The sequence below is a fragment of the Phaenicophaeus curvirostris genome, chromosome 2 (assembly GCF_032191515.1).
Source record: "Phaenicophaeus curvirostris isolate KB17595 chromosome 2, BPBGC_Pcur_1.0, whole genome shotgun sequence".
NCBI lineage: Eukaryota > Metazoa > Chordata > Aves > Cuculiformes > Cuculidae > Phaenicophaeus > Phaenicophaeus curvirostris.
This window is the reverse complement of record NC_091393.1, coordinates 32,151,636-32,169,405: the sequence shown is the minus strand read 5'-3', so window position 1 is coordinate 32,169,405 and position 17,770 is coordinate 32,151,636. Positions and strand designations below refer to the sequence as shown.

The 17,770-nt window shown below is 33.1% G+C and overlaps 1 protein-coding gene across 2 annotated transcripts in view; it reads right to left on the bottom strand.

Annotated features, from left to right (window-relative positions):
• Positions 1–17,770, bottom strand: part of LOC138717798 (glutamate receptor ionotropic, kainate 2) — a 384,533-nt gene that overhangs the window by 208,278 nt on the left and 158,485 nt on the right. For both annotated transcript variants that reach the window (XM_069851637.1, XM_069851638.1), the window contains exons 4-6: positions 16,964–17,145; positions 13,373–13,426; positions 10,406–10,579 (exon numbers count right to left, since the gene is read on the bottom strand). In XM_069851637.1, the coding sequence (XP_069707738.1) occupies positions 10,406–10,579; positions 13,373–13,426; positions 16,964–17,145 (410 nt within the window). The remainder of the gene's footprint in view (positions 1–10,405; positions 10,580–13,372; positions 13,427–16,963; positions 17,146–17,770) is intronic.

Genomic DNA, 17,770 nt, shown 5'->3' with positions numbered 1-17,770 from the left:
GACCAAATCAAGATTGACTTCTATTTATATTATTACATTTAAAAACATGTAACAAATGCTTATAAATGCTAATAAAATATTTCTTCATAATCAAAGTAAACTTAAAGTTTATATTCAACTTTGCAAACCTACATATAAAGCTCGTTCTGTTGAAATCTATAAACAAAACAAACAGAAGTTTGCTTTATATGGGAGCTGTTCTTGAGATTATATGACATACATTTCATTTAAAGATAACTTCTTTCAAAGTCTTCACATTTAAATACCCTTAAATTGTTTTCAAAAAAATTCCTAACATTGCTGGTGTCTGTTCCTAAGTGATGACCTTAATCTAAGACAAGTATTTAGTCAATGTACAGGCTGTACGTGGAACAAAAAAGTCAAAGAAACCTAATCATGTTCAAAGCCAAAAGAAACATGAAGACAATGCTCTGATGTAAATTGACATAAATTTCAAGAAAAGGTATATTTCTTTTTATATTTAGGATTTTCATGTAGAATACTGTCTCAGGACTAAACCCAGCAAATGAACATAAAGAATCCCACATATGTTAACAATAGTAGAGGAATATTCCATTTTAAAGAAGAAGTTTGTGTTAGTATTTTCCTTGTGAATAGCAAAACTGTGGCAAATTTAATCAAAATCATTAAGCACATCTTTGCATTGTACAAACATATGAAGATCTAATAATGCTAAAGAACAAAGAAAAATTTTAAATTGCTCCTAAATGTTGCTATAAATCTTTAAATTGAAACCAGAATTATTAAATTTGTCATCATGCAATGAACTTCAGGCTGAGAGCCTTACATATACGACAGCGCTCTTCGAACAGAGAGTGATATGTCAGCATTTACATCTCCATGTTCAAATAGAAGTTGAAAACAAACATATCCAACTCTATGGCAGATATTCCTATGTGCTTGATTTTTTTTTTCAAGGAAAAAAAAGAAAATTTAGGAATAGAAAACATCTTCAATGGCAGAAACAGAGTACATATATTCATAGGGGACACAGAAGTTGTGAAGACCACAGAAGTATGTTCTTCTGTGCTTCATAGATGTATACTCTATTAATGACAAAATAAATCCAGCATTAAACCAATCCTCTAATAAACTTACTGCTCAGAGGATAAAGAAATGTTTCTGCACTTTCTTCTTCAAAGTACCATTACTAAAAAGGTTCCTATGTAATTTTATATACTTTGTGTTGGTGTATGTATCAACAACAGACTTTAAAGTATATATGTAAGTATATATGTAAGTATATAATTCCCTTCCTGCCTCTATATATAGCCATGAACCAACAGAATCTGGTCCTCTTAAGTGCTTTCAATTGCCTAGAAATTTGTTTGGAAAACATCACAACAGCAAACAAGTCATCCATCAGGTTCCTGGAATGCATCGAGGACTGCTTCCTGCTACAGCTGCTGGGCATGACAACAAAGAACAGTACGTTGCTACATTTATTGCCCACAAACTGAGATGACTTACTTGGCAATGTAACTACCAATGGCAATCTTGGATACAGAAATCATAACATCGGGGAGTTTAAGCTCCTGCTGAGCACAACAAAGACCTGGATTTCATAAGAGCTGGCTTCAATATGCTTAGTGTCCAGCTATGAGGAATTCAATGGGAAGCATGCATGGACAGGAAAGGAGCTTGCACGTGCTAGGAGTTAGTCAAGAGCAGTCTCCTGGAAACACAAGAACAGACCATCCCCTAAAAAATAAAAGGAAGGCAAGACAATGGAAGACCAACCTGGCTTAACAATGAGCTTTTGGGTGTGTTTAAAAGCATGAAGAAGCCTACCAGCTATGGAAAGGTGGCCAAATACCTATCGAGGACTGCAAGAACCTTGCTATGGTATGCAGAGATTCAGTCAGGAAGGCTAAGGCTTGACTAGAACAGTAATTGGCCAAAGGCATCAGGAACAAGAAGAAAGCATTCTTCAGATATGTGACCAGCAAGCAAGCAGAAGCACAGGGAAGATGTAGAGCCATTGCTAAACAGTTTGCTGATGACACTAAACTGGGTTGTATGGGGACATTTCAAAAGGGAAAGCCATCTTACAAATAGATCAGGATAGTCTAACAAGAACTGCATGCAGTTTAAAAAAGACAAGTGCAAAGATGACAGATCAAAAGAGTGCAGTACACACCAAGATCCGTATGGCTGGGGAGCAACCTTGCTGAAAAGGACTTGGGGGTCCTGGTAGAAAACCAGCTGAACATGGGTCAGCTGTGAGCCACTGCAGGAACAAAGGAAAATCAGATCCTTGGCTGCACCAACATGGCTATCAGTAACAGAGATAGAGATGTGATCATCCTACTCCACACTTGTCAGGCCACATCTGAAGTAGTCTGTACAGCTGTGGCCTCTACAAATCAAGAGAGACACACATACACTGCAAAGATGATCAAAGGGCTGGAAAACCAGACATCTAAGGAAAGACTGAAGAGAATGCTCAAGGGGGACCACCTCATAGTATTCCAGTACTTAAAAAGTAGCTACACAGAGGATGGAGGCTCTCACTTCCCAAGGAGTCACATGAGGAAGACAAAGGGTAATGGATACAAGATATACCAGAAAAGGTTTCATCTTGATAAAGAAATTTTTTAGAGTGAGAAAAATTGCTGGAACAACCTTCCAGGGGACGTGGTGTAGTCCTCAGCACTGGAGGCACAAACACACTTGGACAGGGTGCAAGATAGTCTCATATTGGTTCTTTCTCCCATGAAAGGCTAGACAAGGTGATCTTCCAACCTGGGCTGTTCTATGATTGTTTAAAACCCACCACTGGCCAAAGCAAGTCTATAGGTATGCAAGTTTTCTCCAAGGAGTCAAGGACAATCCAGTCAGAAAATTTTGTGGACATCAGCTTCTAAATTAGTCTATCATCTTCATGAAATAACTGGCCAGTGGTCCTCCAGCTGCTAGCATGATATTTCCTAGCTTCAGTTCTAGATATGCACTACTGTAAAATTACCTGCTTGGAAGACCTCCCTCCTACTTCCAGTATTCATGTTAACATGAATAATACTGTTAGAAGCACCCTAGAGACTATGATGGAAATGATGAGCACTGTAACAAAAAAGGGGTTTTGGTTTTTTCTCAGTTTGAAGAAGAATAAATGAAAAAATATATACCTATTTTCAGCAATCTTGCAGGCAGGAATATCCTTTCAGATAAAAGTTATTTTTGTTTAGATTCTAACTGCAGTTTTGCTCAAACTTTGTAACTACAACAGAATAAGTATCTGGTATTTTAAGCAACTAGAAGGCTAAAAAATGAAAAACTATCTAAAGCTAATATTGTTTTTCTTTTACTTAAAAAGCATTGAGAACAATAGCACCATTAGGTATGTACAGTTTGCAAAGTGGTATTTCCTGTATTATGTCATGTAGCATGAAAAAAATGAAAAAGGATTGCCCCCTGTCCTCAGAAATATGTTGAAATTATCTCTCAGTCTTTGCTCAAAAGACAGTGAAGGAGTGTAACAAAGTAACTTACATAAAATATTTTTTTTAAAATGTGAGAGATCTTCAAACACCCATTTAAACAAATTCTGTACTTCATAGTAAGAGCCAAAATAGTCCAGTTGACCCCAAGCTGAATTCTGTATTGCTTTTTCAGCAAAAAAGCACGTTGAACATTTTGGTGAACTGAGGCCTTAATCAATGGATGTTACATATGTCATTGTAACATATGAAAAAAAGAGATAAAATGAGCGTTTGTTTTTATAAACAATATTAAGACAATCTATAAGCACAAAATATCTTTTACAAAATAATACTTTGTCAGTACCATTTCACCACTGTGCTTGAATACATGATACTATAGAATCAAAATAAGATGGGTTTTTTATTATTTATTAATTCCAGGATATTACATAGCTTCTCATTATCAGAAATAGAATACAGTCTTATGCCTGCTATTAACGGACTTTACATGTACTCAGGCCTTGGGTAGTGGGAGTATGAAAAGCCTAACAACTGTAATATCTGGAATATCTGTTCCGCATCATAATGATACTTCTTTTTCATGCATTCAGTATGTTATTTTTTCACCTATTTATCATGGAATCATAGAGTCATTTAGGCTGGAAAAGACATTTAAAATTTTGAGTCCAACCCTTAACATAGCACTGCCAAGTCTACCAGTAAACTAAGTCCCTAAACACATCTACGCATCCTTTTAATACCTCCAGGAATGGTCACTGAACCACATCCCTTAGCAGGTTGATTCTTAAACTTTCCTAGGCATTGTTTAATAGTTCTGTATGTGTGCTTTTGGTGACTGCATTCATACAAGTCTGTTTAAGTGGATGTTCACTGCTATAATTCTAGTTAGAACCTTGATTAAGTAGCCTAAATGCATGTATATAGTACCATTTGAAAGATTCAAAGATATGCTAAACATGCACAGAATGTGGACAGATATGACTTTGAGCTTATGGGAGACCTGTGGTCTTCTAGAGGGGCAGGTGGAAGCCAGGTATAGTATCCTGTGGCATCCGCAAAGCATTAAAATTGAGTCCACGGTTTTCTTGACAGGAAACAGTATTATCCCTTATGAAAATGCATTCGAGCAGTAACTATATATTCAATCTGGATGGAAGTCACAGTGAAGTCTACATGCACTGTATGAATCCATTTAAAATTAGAAATGGTGTGCTGTAGCTTAAAGAGATACACAAAAAAATGTTTTATAAGCAGAAGTAATATATTTTATTAGACAAAACTATATGCATCTGGAAATTGAAAAAAATGTAGAACATTCAAGCACACATTCCTTCCAGTCTTTAGCAGAGAGGATAGCATGCCCAGAATCTTGTTTATTTCTACCAGTTATGTCAATCGGTCTAGTAATTAGTATTAATTAGCAACAGAAATACCACATCCTTGTTTTTCACAAAAAAAACCCTGAAAAACAGTTAAAGCTTACTAGCTTCAACCATATTTACCACCTGAATATTCAGAGACAAATATTTACAGATCATTTTCACTCTTTTTCACCCCATTATAGTATGTAGTATTTAATACTCCATCAAGAAAAAAAAAAAAGAAAAATCTACTTTTCAGTTCATCTGCATTGCCATATCTAAGCCTGGCACACATGTAGCAAACTAGGGACCAGCCAAATTACACGTATATATTGATTTCCAAAGGGCCATGATTTTGCCCAGAAAATACTTTTAAACCTCACTATTGAGTACCCTCCAGCTCTAACAGATAGTGCCACTGTGAAGCTGAGAAGCACATAAAATGGGCTACACTGATAGTCCATTCTCTCCAAATATTGCATGATTTACATTGCTGCATAGCCTAGCACAGCTGCACTGTCACCTTGCTACATCCTACAACTGTAGCTACATTGATTGCTAGTTGTTCATTCCTGCAATTGTTTGCTGATTACCAACTCTGATTGTGCTGCTCCTAAAGACAACATCCTTTACTTGTAACAGAAGAGATACAGAACAGAAGGAATCTTGCTTTTTTTTTCACTTTTCCTGGTACATAAGAATTAATACAGTATATCAATTAACTCTTAGAATGAATATCACACTATATACCCTGAAAGAATTATGTTCTTTGACAAATTATGGTATATTGTCTTACAGTCCTCAGACTTTAAATTTCACACAGCACAGACACTTGCATATTTCCCAAGTAAAGTAAGTTCCTATTTCAAAAAACAACCTATAATTCAGCTAATCTTCCAAACAGCATAGGAGCTTTTTGTAGGCTGCACCAAGCTCTGTCATTTCTGTACTTGCACCGAGTTCCCTTTATTACTTTGTAAAGATGTAGCAGCAGAGTTCTAACATGAAAGCATTATATAAATTCTTGTTCATCTTACTATGTTTAAAAATATGTACATACATTCTAAAACCACATCTGGCAGAATTCTATGAAGAGAGAGGCTGCAGTTTCTGCTAAATGCTATACAACACTCGGCATATATTTCCTTCAGGATAGGATCACAGGTTTCTCATAGATCCTGTCTCCTAAAATACTAGGAAAGAATGCATACATGAGTCAAATATTTAATAATGTTATTAATTCTCAGAACAGCTGACATGTCATTTTTAAAACATCTTACAGCATGAAATCCTTCATAGTCCCTAAACTCATGAAGTTAAGTGTGCCTAGGGGAGATTCCTAGCTTGTAATGCAGTAATAACTAATTGTTTAGTATTTCCTTTGAAGTACACATTTGCTGCTACAGTGTTTTACTAAACACATCTCATCAGCAAATCCAGAAAATTCCTTTTGCTAAAGGGATAATTATAAAGCTGTCTATATAACAAGCTATCCTCTTTGAAGCTCTAAATCAGAATCCAAGGCTGTGTTTCTATAATGAGTATTTTTTTTTAATTTTTATGTATCTTTTCACCCTCAGGAGTTTTAATAGTACCTTTTTCTCATCCAATCCTTCTATCCGTATTTAACTATCTATCTCAAGTATAATTGTCATTTCTGTATTGTTGGGTAGAGATAAGAAATGACAGTTTCCCATATATCATTCTACTGTTAACAGAACTAAATGACTAATTTATAGCAAGTTATTCAACAAATTTGAAGTCTTATCTTCTATAAGATAGCTTCATTGCTAAATTAAAGAAATTACCATTTCAAATCAAGAATGTAAGAAATCTCAAAAAAAAAGTTATTTTTAAAAAATAAAACCATACTCAAAGGAATTATCAGGAAGTAAAGCAGCTGTAGATTCTGTCAACACCACAAGATAAGCACCTGAACTTCATTAGTGCACTAGTTGAACAACTCTAAAATGCTATATATACAATGAATGTATTCTTTTTTAGCCTCAAGTAACAATAAAAGTCTGTCTGCCTAAAAGAAAATAACAATAAATTTTAGAACTTTCTATCTCAGTGCAGAATTTAGACACAGTGTAATAACCTCACTATCTATATCAGTTTGCACAGTTTTTGAAAAATCTGACATCAAGGATGATTAGAATAAGTAAGGCTCCAGAAGTGTGATGAAAGAAAATTCTGGATAGTAGTATATTTTTTTAGCTTCTTTTGGGAGGAAAGAAAATCAGTGAATCTGGAGAACACTGCACAAGAAACTAAGAAATAAAGGTACACAACAAAATTAGATTACAAAATAAATTGAACAGAATATACAAAATGCTAGTATTGCTAATAGAGTGTATTTTTAATTTTGCATATCCCTGATTTCTTCAGTCAGTAGTCAGGACCTTAATTTTAACACAGGTTAAAATCTATAATCTCTTCCTTTACTGCTACTGTATTTTTTTATTCACACTTTTTCTTGCCTCATGCTGCTCAATTAACCACGATTAGAATGGATCAAACACATCTAGACTCAAATTCTTGTGGATGGTTGAGGTCTTTCTTTTGGAGGGGTGTGGTATGAGGGATTTTCTTTGTTTAGGGGCTTGAGCAGAGTATTGAATCTGGGAAATATATATTTGTCTTTCACAGCAGTCGTTTGCTAAGAAATATTAAGTATCACGGAGAGCACCTGAGTTTGGAAAGCACACTATGCCCAGAAAAAAAAAGAGAAATTTTAAAAAATACATCAAAAAAGCCAAATGAGTATTAAAAGTGGAAAGAGAAACCATAAAACTAATTAATTCTCTGTTCTGATAGGCAGCCTACAAAACATGTTTTTTCTGAGGAAATACTTTCATATCAGCCTTAACTACAGTATTCATCAACTTCCCTGCACCTGCTATGTACAGCTACTGAACTGAACATTAAAGAACATAATGAATAGTAAAAAATATTAAAAAGTGCACCCTTTTCTATGTAAAATAAAAGTAGATATCTAAATCAGATGATTGGCAAAAGCAAATATTAAGAAAACTACATGTTAATGAAGCAGCAGAGCTTGTTAGGTCACCTGAATTATGCATGCTAGAGTTCTGACTTGAGGCACAGAAAATTGGAAGATTAACTGTAGTAGACTAAAAGAATTCTGAACTCATAACACTTAATTCATGCTCTGCTTTGCTTGGTCTGAATAATCTTTTGCATATGTAGGCACGTGTCCATTTAGTCACAGAGTTTGGGGGATTTTTTTCCCCTCTTTCTGTATGCTACTTGTCCAGATTTAAAAATAAAAAGTCAAGTATACTAAAGTTTCTCGAATTAGTATATTACTCCTTTGTTTTCCAGAATATCTTTCTGTTAATGCAGAAAGTCCATCTGACAATAATGTAAGAATTCAACAAAAACATTCAGTCATCATAATTAAGTAGTTCTTCCATCTTACAGGAAAATCCAAGGTTCAATTTTTTGCTCCAGCCTAAATCAGGACAAATTCTTGCAATTTGAAACTCTTTTACAAAACAAAAGCTAAATTTACATAAACTAAATATTTTTGTTTCATTTAGTGTTTGGTTTGGGTTTTTTTTACTTACACAATTAATTCATTTTTCAAGAAGAAATCTTATTCTGGGTGGAAAATAGTGCATTTTTTTTGATGTGAAGTAATTTTGCTCAAGTGGTTGCTGAGTAATAACCATTTTTCAAATTTCAGAATTCAGTATAAAGTTAGTGAAATAATCAGTGATCAGTATATCATATATCAGATCATTGTTTAAAGATCCTCAGTCTAGTTAGAAGTAGAATGAACATAAAGAATTCCCATAAAATATTCATCACAGTCTGTACAAACACTTGCTTCCACTTAGATTTACCAAGAGGGCTCTTAAGGGTCCAGAAGAGAAAAAAGTGTGGTTTTCATGCAATTCTTTACTATTTCCCATCCTGAGGCAAAGTAGTGGTGTAAAGTATGGTCTTACATAGTCATACACCAGTCATAATAGGTTTCCACCTCACACCAGAAGCTTTTCTGACAGTGGCATTTTATTTACAGCACCACAAAATAAGAAACACATTTGATTGGCCCACAGAACTCTATTTCAATATGTATTATTCTACAATTTTATTGTCCATGGCCCTATGTTCTGATAAAGTACCTGCTACTACTGATCTTAATAACCAGCCAAAGGTTTGAGATCAATCATATCATTGATCAAAGCATAAAATATTTAGCTACAATGAGTGAGATGAACCATGACAAATTTTAGATTGAAAACATTAAAAATAAAAGAGTGAAAATATTAGCACAAAGAAGGAAGCTTTAAACAATGACTTACAATAATAGGCAGTAGCTATATGTAAACCATGTGCATACTTCACACATTCCTAAAATTGCGAGGTGTTCATTTGATTATTTGGAATTATTTGGACATAACCACGTAACTTTACTTATCCCATCATCTAGTACAGTGCAGCACAAGAGATCTATTAAATAAACTAAATTTAAAATGTTTCCAATTATCATGTCCAAGACACTATATAAAACAAAAACAAACAAAAAAAGAAGTATTTTTCTTTAAAAGAGGGTAATTTTAAAAAGCAACACAAGAAAAGGAAATTAACTTTTTTGAAATATTGATTACCATTTAGAATCAATGGGCATAAAACTTTAAATCTTATCAGTGGAAAAAATTGTTCAAAAGATTAGTTATGTTCTGTGGCCCATTTAACATTATCTAGATAACTGATAGATATATAGCATACTAATCAAGAAACAGAATTTGCTATTTTTCAATCTCAAGAACACTGGAAACACATTACCAATTACTTTAGGCCAAAGTGGAAAATTAGATCTTTCAACAGATTTGAAAACTAAAGAGGTCTTTCTGACATTCTAAATATAGATGCAATTCCAACTAATGAGCAGAAACTCACTGAAAACCTAAAATGTGTGAATTATTATGAGTCTTACAAACTGAAGTGAGGCCAGAGAATAATGGCAAAGGAAGGAAAAAAAACACAAACCATCAAACTGTGTGAAGGTTTAGAAACCAGAAAAACATAGCAAGAAGGTGTTATTTATAATATTCCTAAAATGCACTAATGTAATAATAACAAAATAGGAATTAAATAATATAACATAATCTGATATATTAGTAGAAACTAAATAGTTTCATTATTATTATTTCATTCATTATTAATGAAGGAATCTTAAATTAATAACACACAAAGCACAGAGAAAGAGATAACTGTGATTTAGCTTGATTTTTATCATGATTGGACATGTTCCCGTATTTTCATAAACAAAAGTATAGAAATATGGATGAGATTAATTAGATGTTTACAACGTGGCATTATCGTTTAGAAAAAAAGACAGTATGTGCAATTTTGAAAGAAAGTTAATATGGTCATGTATTTAGTCTACAGAATATTAGCTGAAACACTGCAGTTACTCTCTGACTCATGTTTACAATACTATTCGGATTTACACCTCCAAGTAATTTTAGCAACAGACAAAAAAGTCAAAGTTTCTTTAGCATCACAAATTTATACTAAAAAGAAAGTACTCATTGATATTCATACCGTCATAAATCCATCCAGTAAACCTGAATCAGGCTTAGGAGGTGCTTGCAATCTCTCCATAGACCACTTTTCAATGATAGATGACACCTGGGTATTTTCGGTGTTCAGAATTCTGAATCCAGTCATATTAACACCACTATACCGATAAGGTTCCACATCCAAGGCAAATAGATCCTGAAAAAAAATTATCATCATGTAAATTTCTTAATGGACTGCAATTCCTAATATGTTAAATCACCTCCCTAAATAAGACTGCTAAAGTTTGTACTGGAATACTATATGTGGAGGAAGTATGTTCTTTTTATCTCAGAGCCTGTGTCTATGAGCAAGCAACTCAGATAAGACTATAGTAAGAGTAATCCAAATCACAGAGGAATAACTTTATAAAACACTAAGTCCAGTTGCAGAACCGTATCAACTACTAGTTAGGCTGAAGTACTGGAATATGCTTAAATATTATTAACCACTACTTCTTTGGCTTACCAGAATAGACTTCAAACCATAAATTAAACAGAAAAAGAGTTTCCTTGTACTTTCATTCCCTATGAAGCATGAACACATTGATCTTTAGATGATAAATGGGGAGGGTGGGGAAGGGAAGGGGTTGGAACAGAAGGGAAATGTACATGGCTTTAAATATAACCAAAAGGATTTTTCACAGCTATCAGTCATACTTCCAAATATGTACATATCTTTGATTAGGAATTTATTTTTGCAAGAATAACCTTCAATGATTAATACATTTTCAGTACATTTGTATGTATATGTGTGTATATTTAGCCCCCCAAATACACAGAGAAGGAAATATAAATTAATAAATATAACAGAAACAAATTGTAGATCAAACAAGTCGACTCAAAATTATCCCAATCTTCTGATAGGATCCTTAGAAACAATGTAGAATCAGTACTGGACTTTAGGAAACTGAAGTCCAAGACCACATTTTGAACATGGAGGGCTGTTGAGGGTGGAAATTAAGTTGATAAAGAAAACAGTGGTGACCCACTAGGCCTAGCTATGTGCATCATAAACAAACTTTCATTTAATTTACTTTCTGTTTCCTTTCTGTGTCCTTTTTTTAAGTGACATAACCAAGGTTACACATAAAATGTTACTGTTCTAAAACATGATTTTACTTTTATGGAACATAGATGTTCTCCACATAATTCATGCTTAGTTGTTTATCTAATTTTTCATTTATCTTTTTCTGGCAGTTTAATATATTATTAATTTCTATGAATTTGTACAGTTAGGTGCTATACTTCCCTGAATCAATTTTGTTTACTGGCCAGAGTTGAAGAAGATTAAATATTGTGCTATGGAAAACCAGGATATAATTCATTATTCATTGCTAAAATAACTAAGCCTATGAAAACTTTAACCAGTTATCAATGATAAAATATATTTAATCATAGCTAGTAATTATGATACCATATAGAACACCTAAGATATACAGGTGCTAAAATTCCTAAAGGAATAAAATATTTTATCGCAAAGGAAAGGTTGAAAATAACTAGAACTGTGCTACAACTTTTGTTTTAAAAATTCTTCATATTTTTACTGTGAAAGAAATCAGAACCTCAGATATAATTACTTGATCCAAGCACATTCATGCTTACAATGGAATATAATACACAACGATAATACGCACATATTACAAATACACACAGGTCAGTGTATGAGTCAATGAGATACTGCCTCAGATCCTGAATCAATCAAGAGAAGAATACACAGAAGACTGCTATAAAGATTGTGACTGGAAAATTTATTTGACAGGACTTTCACTATGTCAAGTAAAATCAACTAATATATCAAAACAACCAAATTCTGATTTAAGTTCCAGAGCTACATAGTAAAATCAAAATCTATCATCCATTCATACTCATTAAATTATCTTTTGATAGCTCCAAGTCAATATAACACCTGTCTCTCTTAAAAAAAAGCTAATGTTTTAATAAGGAAATAAGAGTGACAGAAAATTCTAATTTTTAAACATAGCTCTAAGAATAAAATTAAATGGCAATGGACAGCATACCAGTCAAAGAAGCAATTTTCACCAAAAGCAAGATGAAAATTTTAAAAATAAAATATCCCTTTTACATGTCTAGAATCCATTTTGATAGAGAAGTTAGGGAAATTCTGTTACATGCAATTCTAAATTTGTAAGTGATAGAACAACTTACTCTTCTAAAATAAGAAAAGTACTTCTTCAGGCTTTTTTGCCTTTACAGTTCTAATGAATTTCGCAAATTATTTTGCATTCATGTTTCCATGAGAATAATTTCTAGAGTACTACCAGCTATGAAACTTTTTCTTAGGTTTTGCTGAGCAGCCAAAAAGTTCTATACATATATGTTTGTAATGTTTTGTAATATCATTCACATTTTAAATGTTCATTTATTGCAAATGATGATCTGATGGTTCCAAGAATGACCAAATTCCGTTTTACTTAGTTTTGCCATGGACACCAAAGAATACTGCATAACTCATGTGCCTAAAATGCTCATGTGGGCTGCTAAATAAATTACTGCTAACATTCAAGAATCACATGGCAGTGAAGAATTACCATGTAAAATGTTGGATTAAAACTATGGAATAGATGAGTTAAAATAGATGAGATTTAAAATGGTTTAACCTTCATATAAAAGTATCTAAAAGAAGAAAAGGACACAATTCACAATATAAATAATCAATTATGAATTATGTACTTAACCTTGCATGAAAGCTGAAACCTGCAATGCTAAGAGGCAGATGATTTTTTTTGTCTATCAGTTTCCAGGGTACACTGTTGAACAATAATTAAAACATCTTGATGACTTTTCACTGAATGTAAGAAAACTCAACAGAAAAAACATCTTGTACTCACACCCCATTCCAGAGAGACCTTTTTCACTTTGTCAAGTAATATAATTAAGGAAAGTAACATCTTTGTTAGATATCATCACTGTGTTTTTATAAGCCACTTACCAGTGTGGTAAAGATATAGTGATAGTATTCTGTCATCATTCCCATAGCTAAAGCCTTGAAAAAATAAACAAAAGATTAATGTTGCTGAGGTCACATAATACATTTTTATCATACTTACATGGCAAATGAAAAGCTGCAAAAGAATACTACTGGGATAAGGCTACAGGGTTGGAATTATACTAAAATTAGGTCAAGCGAGTCATTTCCTTGCAGTTAGAGCATATTACTGACTATTAAAGGAATTTATGAACCAGATCTTCAGATAGAAAGAATATTATTAGACTGTTTAGTGCAGTAAATGTGAAAGAGGCTTATAGTTTTACATACTAATGAGTGCACTAAGTTGCCACACAAAATTTGTCGACAATATTTTCATTCATTATTGAACCTTCCTCTTAAAATGAATAACCTAATAAGAAAGATATTTTTTTTCTATTTTGATGAACAATGCTAAGTATTTAAAAGGACTCAAGATTATATTATATGTATGTACATTTTTCCAGCCATGGAAGAAAACACTTGAGACAAGTTTTTAACAGCGAGATATATATTACTTAAGTAAAATGAAGAACAAATATTCATAGAATTACTTTAAATTCACATAAGTATCAAGAACCTTCATCTGTCCTGCTAACTACATGATACCAACCAGTTTTTGATCAGCTGTCCATTTGGAAGTGTTCATACTTTCATACTTGACACTAGACTAATATGATTTATTCAATTGTTTCAATATCTACAGTGATTTTTACCTACTGCAGCACTGTAAAAAAAGCTACAAAAGTAAGCAATATTTCCTTCTTCTTCAAGAATCATCAAACTAATTCTTTGTCAAATCAGAACCAGCTACACCTCCTTAAACACACTGAGACAACAATTATATTATTTTCATAATACTAGAATCCAAAACAATTAACAGAGTTCTGAAGGCTGTGGGAGCCTTTTATTTGTGGCATTTTCTGAAAAATGATGAAATTACAAGTCTATATGTTCTCTTTCAAAGAAAAGTTAGAATAAAACATGGATTCAAAATATGAGTTGCAGATCAGTTTTTACAATATTTTAAACAAGGCTTTGACAAAAACTGCAACAACGCTTTCCCAAAGGATGCCTAAACTCATGTATTTAGAATTCCACAGTATTTATAACCACAGTATTGTGTGCCAATAGCAATTTAAACTCTCTTAAGCACAGGAAAAAATCTGTCTTATGATAAGTATAATAACTTCATTAGAAGCTGTATAAGCATAAACACAGTTAGATTTTTTAAGAACTTTTTGTTGGTTTTAAATAAAGCCAAGGTATCTTCCTCTATATGCATAACACATTTGCAGTTACCTACATCATAACTGTTTATAATCAGAACTGTCATACTCTACAGAATCTCTATCCTAGAACATCATACGCACGCTCCTGATTCCGTCTTGTGCTGGTGTCTGTTTTCAAGGTCTTCTTTCTCTCCCTTTCCTCACTTCTCAAAAGATCTCATTCCTTTTTCCTTTTCAAAACATTGTCACTCCTGTGCTGTTATTGTTCCTAATGCTTCCTTAGCCCTTTGAATCACATCTGCTTTCCCTGGTTTCTCAGATTTGCCTTAATTTAATCATGCTTATGTGAATGATGGGGTTTGGTTTTTTTCCTTTTCATTATGTATTTTTGGTCAGAGAAAACAATATTTGTCATTTCACTGACATCGGCATACATTGTTTTCATTATTTCTAGCTCATTTTCTCTTCCACTAACTTCATCGTTAATTTTTCTTCTCAAGAAGAAACTCCTTGTCTTGCCTCCTCAAGTTCACCCCTCCATTACAAGAAAAAATTGGTTAATTAATACTTCACAAATGAATATTTAAAGATTTGGTTTTATTATTTTTCAATCCAAATCATTCTATGATTCTATGATACTTTGTGTCAATTTTGACAGCAAGAGCTCACATTCATCTGGAGAATTATAGATTTATGACAGATTTAAAACATTGCAATATTGGAGCAGAATGGAAAGCAATGGAAACCATATAAAGATCTAAACATTCATGAAATAATTGTTTCTGTATCTTCCTTCTGTAATCTTTAGAATAAGCAAGGTAGTTTGATAAAATAGTTTACAATTTAATTTGAAAAGGTTGAATACTGCCTCTTGGGTCCTGGGACATGATTAAAGATATAATGTTTTCAATTTTCTTCACATTTCCCACTAGTCATATGTTTTTCACCATGTTGTATACCCTGAAAGAAAAGTTTCCTTTCACCTAAAAGCTACTAGGTACAATATAAATCACGTCCTTGATGGAGTTATAGCTAGTACTGCAGTTTTTTATTGCCATCAGCACATTTTCCATCTGAATATTTAAGATGTTAAAATAACTGAATATACATTTAATGATTTGTGCTAAACAGACTAACTAGGCTGGCTTATGCTCAACAAAGTGTAAATAACATCACCAGAGGTTTAAAATTACTAGGAATTAGAAAAAGCCTTTTAATCAATGAATAATAAAGCTAAGAAAGGGCAGTATACATGCATATTTACTAGCAATTTTAATTGTACCCACAACAATAGCAGTAAGTACCTTTATTGAGAGACATATTTTCAAATCTTAAATATATTTTGTTTTCAATTTAAACTATACAGTCTGCTAGAAAACATAACATAAACATGAATTAAAGTCACTAAAAGCTCTGCATTAGAAATGTTGAATATTGTTTCCAATTAGGTATTTAATTGAACTATGTAAGCCATAGTTCAATTAAAAAACTATGGGTAAAATAGCCTCTGAGCATAAGGAATTCCCAGTTTTTGGAATTACCTCATTAAACTAAAGAAGACACACAAAGGCATGTCTTCTATGTATACTTCAGGTTTACAGTATGATTTTTTTATGAGCAGCTCCTTTTGTGTACTGCTATACTGTTACCCTCTCTTGGAAGACATCACTGGAATGCACTTCTGTAATATAAAGCCAGTTAAATATTTGGTATTCTGCTCTATCTTACCTTCTCACCTTACTTGTGCAGAACAAAACAAACACTTTCATAACACCTTCCCAAATGTATTCAGGTGTTTTGTAGTCCTATCAGTATTGCAAGAATGTGGCTCTAAAAGATATTTATTTATTCTGTCATCTCAGTGGGACACATTAGTGGGATCTGTTGGTAACATACTATTCATATATCACTATCCGATTAAGAGTACACAAATTGGATGCTTCGATTTAAAAAAGAAAGAAAACAAAACTAAAACAAAACCAAAAAAACTAAATACCTTTGTAATAAACCAGGCTAACCAGGCATTTAAACCCCTGTTTAAAGCATCGATTCTCCAAAGGACTAATTCTTCTTAGTGGAAAGACTGATATACCTCTTCCAGTGTACATGAACTGATTAATATATTTCCTTTAAAAAACAATGAAACAGCTATTGTTAGAGTCACCAGTAAAATTATCCCTGAAATCATTGGCTGACTTTTAATTAGGCCTCAGTAAAACTGACATGCAGTTCTTCTTGCTTTCTATATGCTACTACATCTGGATATTACTTGTATTATTAGGGATGAAAAAGATTAGGCCATCTAAACCAAAATGGGGATTACCTGTTTCAAGATGCTTGCTGCCATTTCATGGCTGCAGTCAAAGATTACATGGAATTCTTTGCCTCTTTTCATCTCCTTTAGCAATGGCTTTGCATCTTTTGTGTCAGCTGGTAACTGACGGATTTTTAGTCTCAGGTTGTATCGTGATGGAGCCTTGATGAGCTCTTGTAATCGAATAAGGCCTTAAAGAAAACAGAGGAGCCAAAAGAAAAGAAAATTATCAAAACAAGATCCTCAACTGCTAGCAGGAAAGCTTTCTGTTAACCTTCAGAGTTTCCTAAATCTTTCTCCCTTTTGTGTATGTTGCAACTGATACACAAAAATTTTATTAAAAAAAAAAGTGTCTATACTCCCAGTACTTTAATATCACAAGTCCTTTTTCTTCCTTAATGTTAATAGGCAGCAAGGAGCCCCAGTTAGGATTACCTTAAGACAGACAAATCCTCTTCTAGCACTATCATGCAACTATGACGTTCCCCTTCAAAGAATGTATATAGCTAGTCTAATTCAATTAAAGCAATATCCCAGACTAATAGTTTTTAATCTGAGTAGCCAGTCTCCTACCTACCAGGTTTACATGCAGAGTTGTGAATCATTTCAGCACTGCAGAACACTCACATAATTCGCATGAGTATTATTTTTTTCTTGAACATACAGGTAACAAAACATGCAGCATCAAAGAGGTTGAATAAATGACTCATGACATCGCACTCATCTTCAATACTCTACAATTCATTTTGAATTACTTTACTTTTACTATGGAATCAGACACAGAAATGTTTTTCCAAAATCTTGTTGTTCACATAA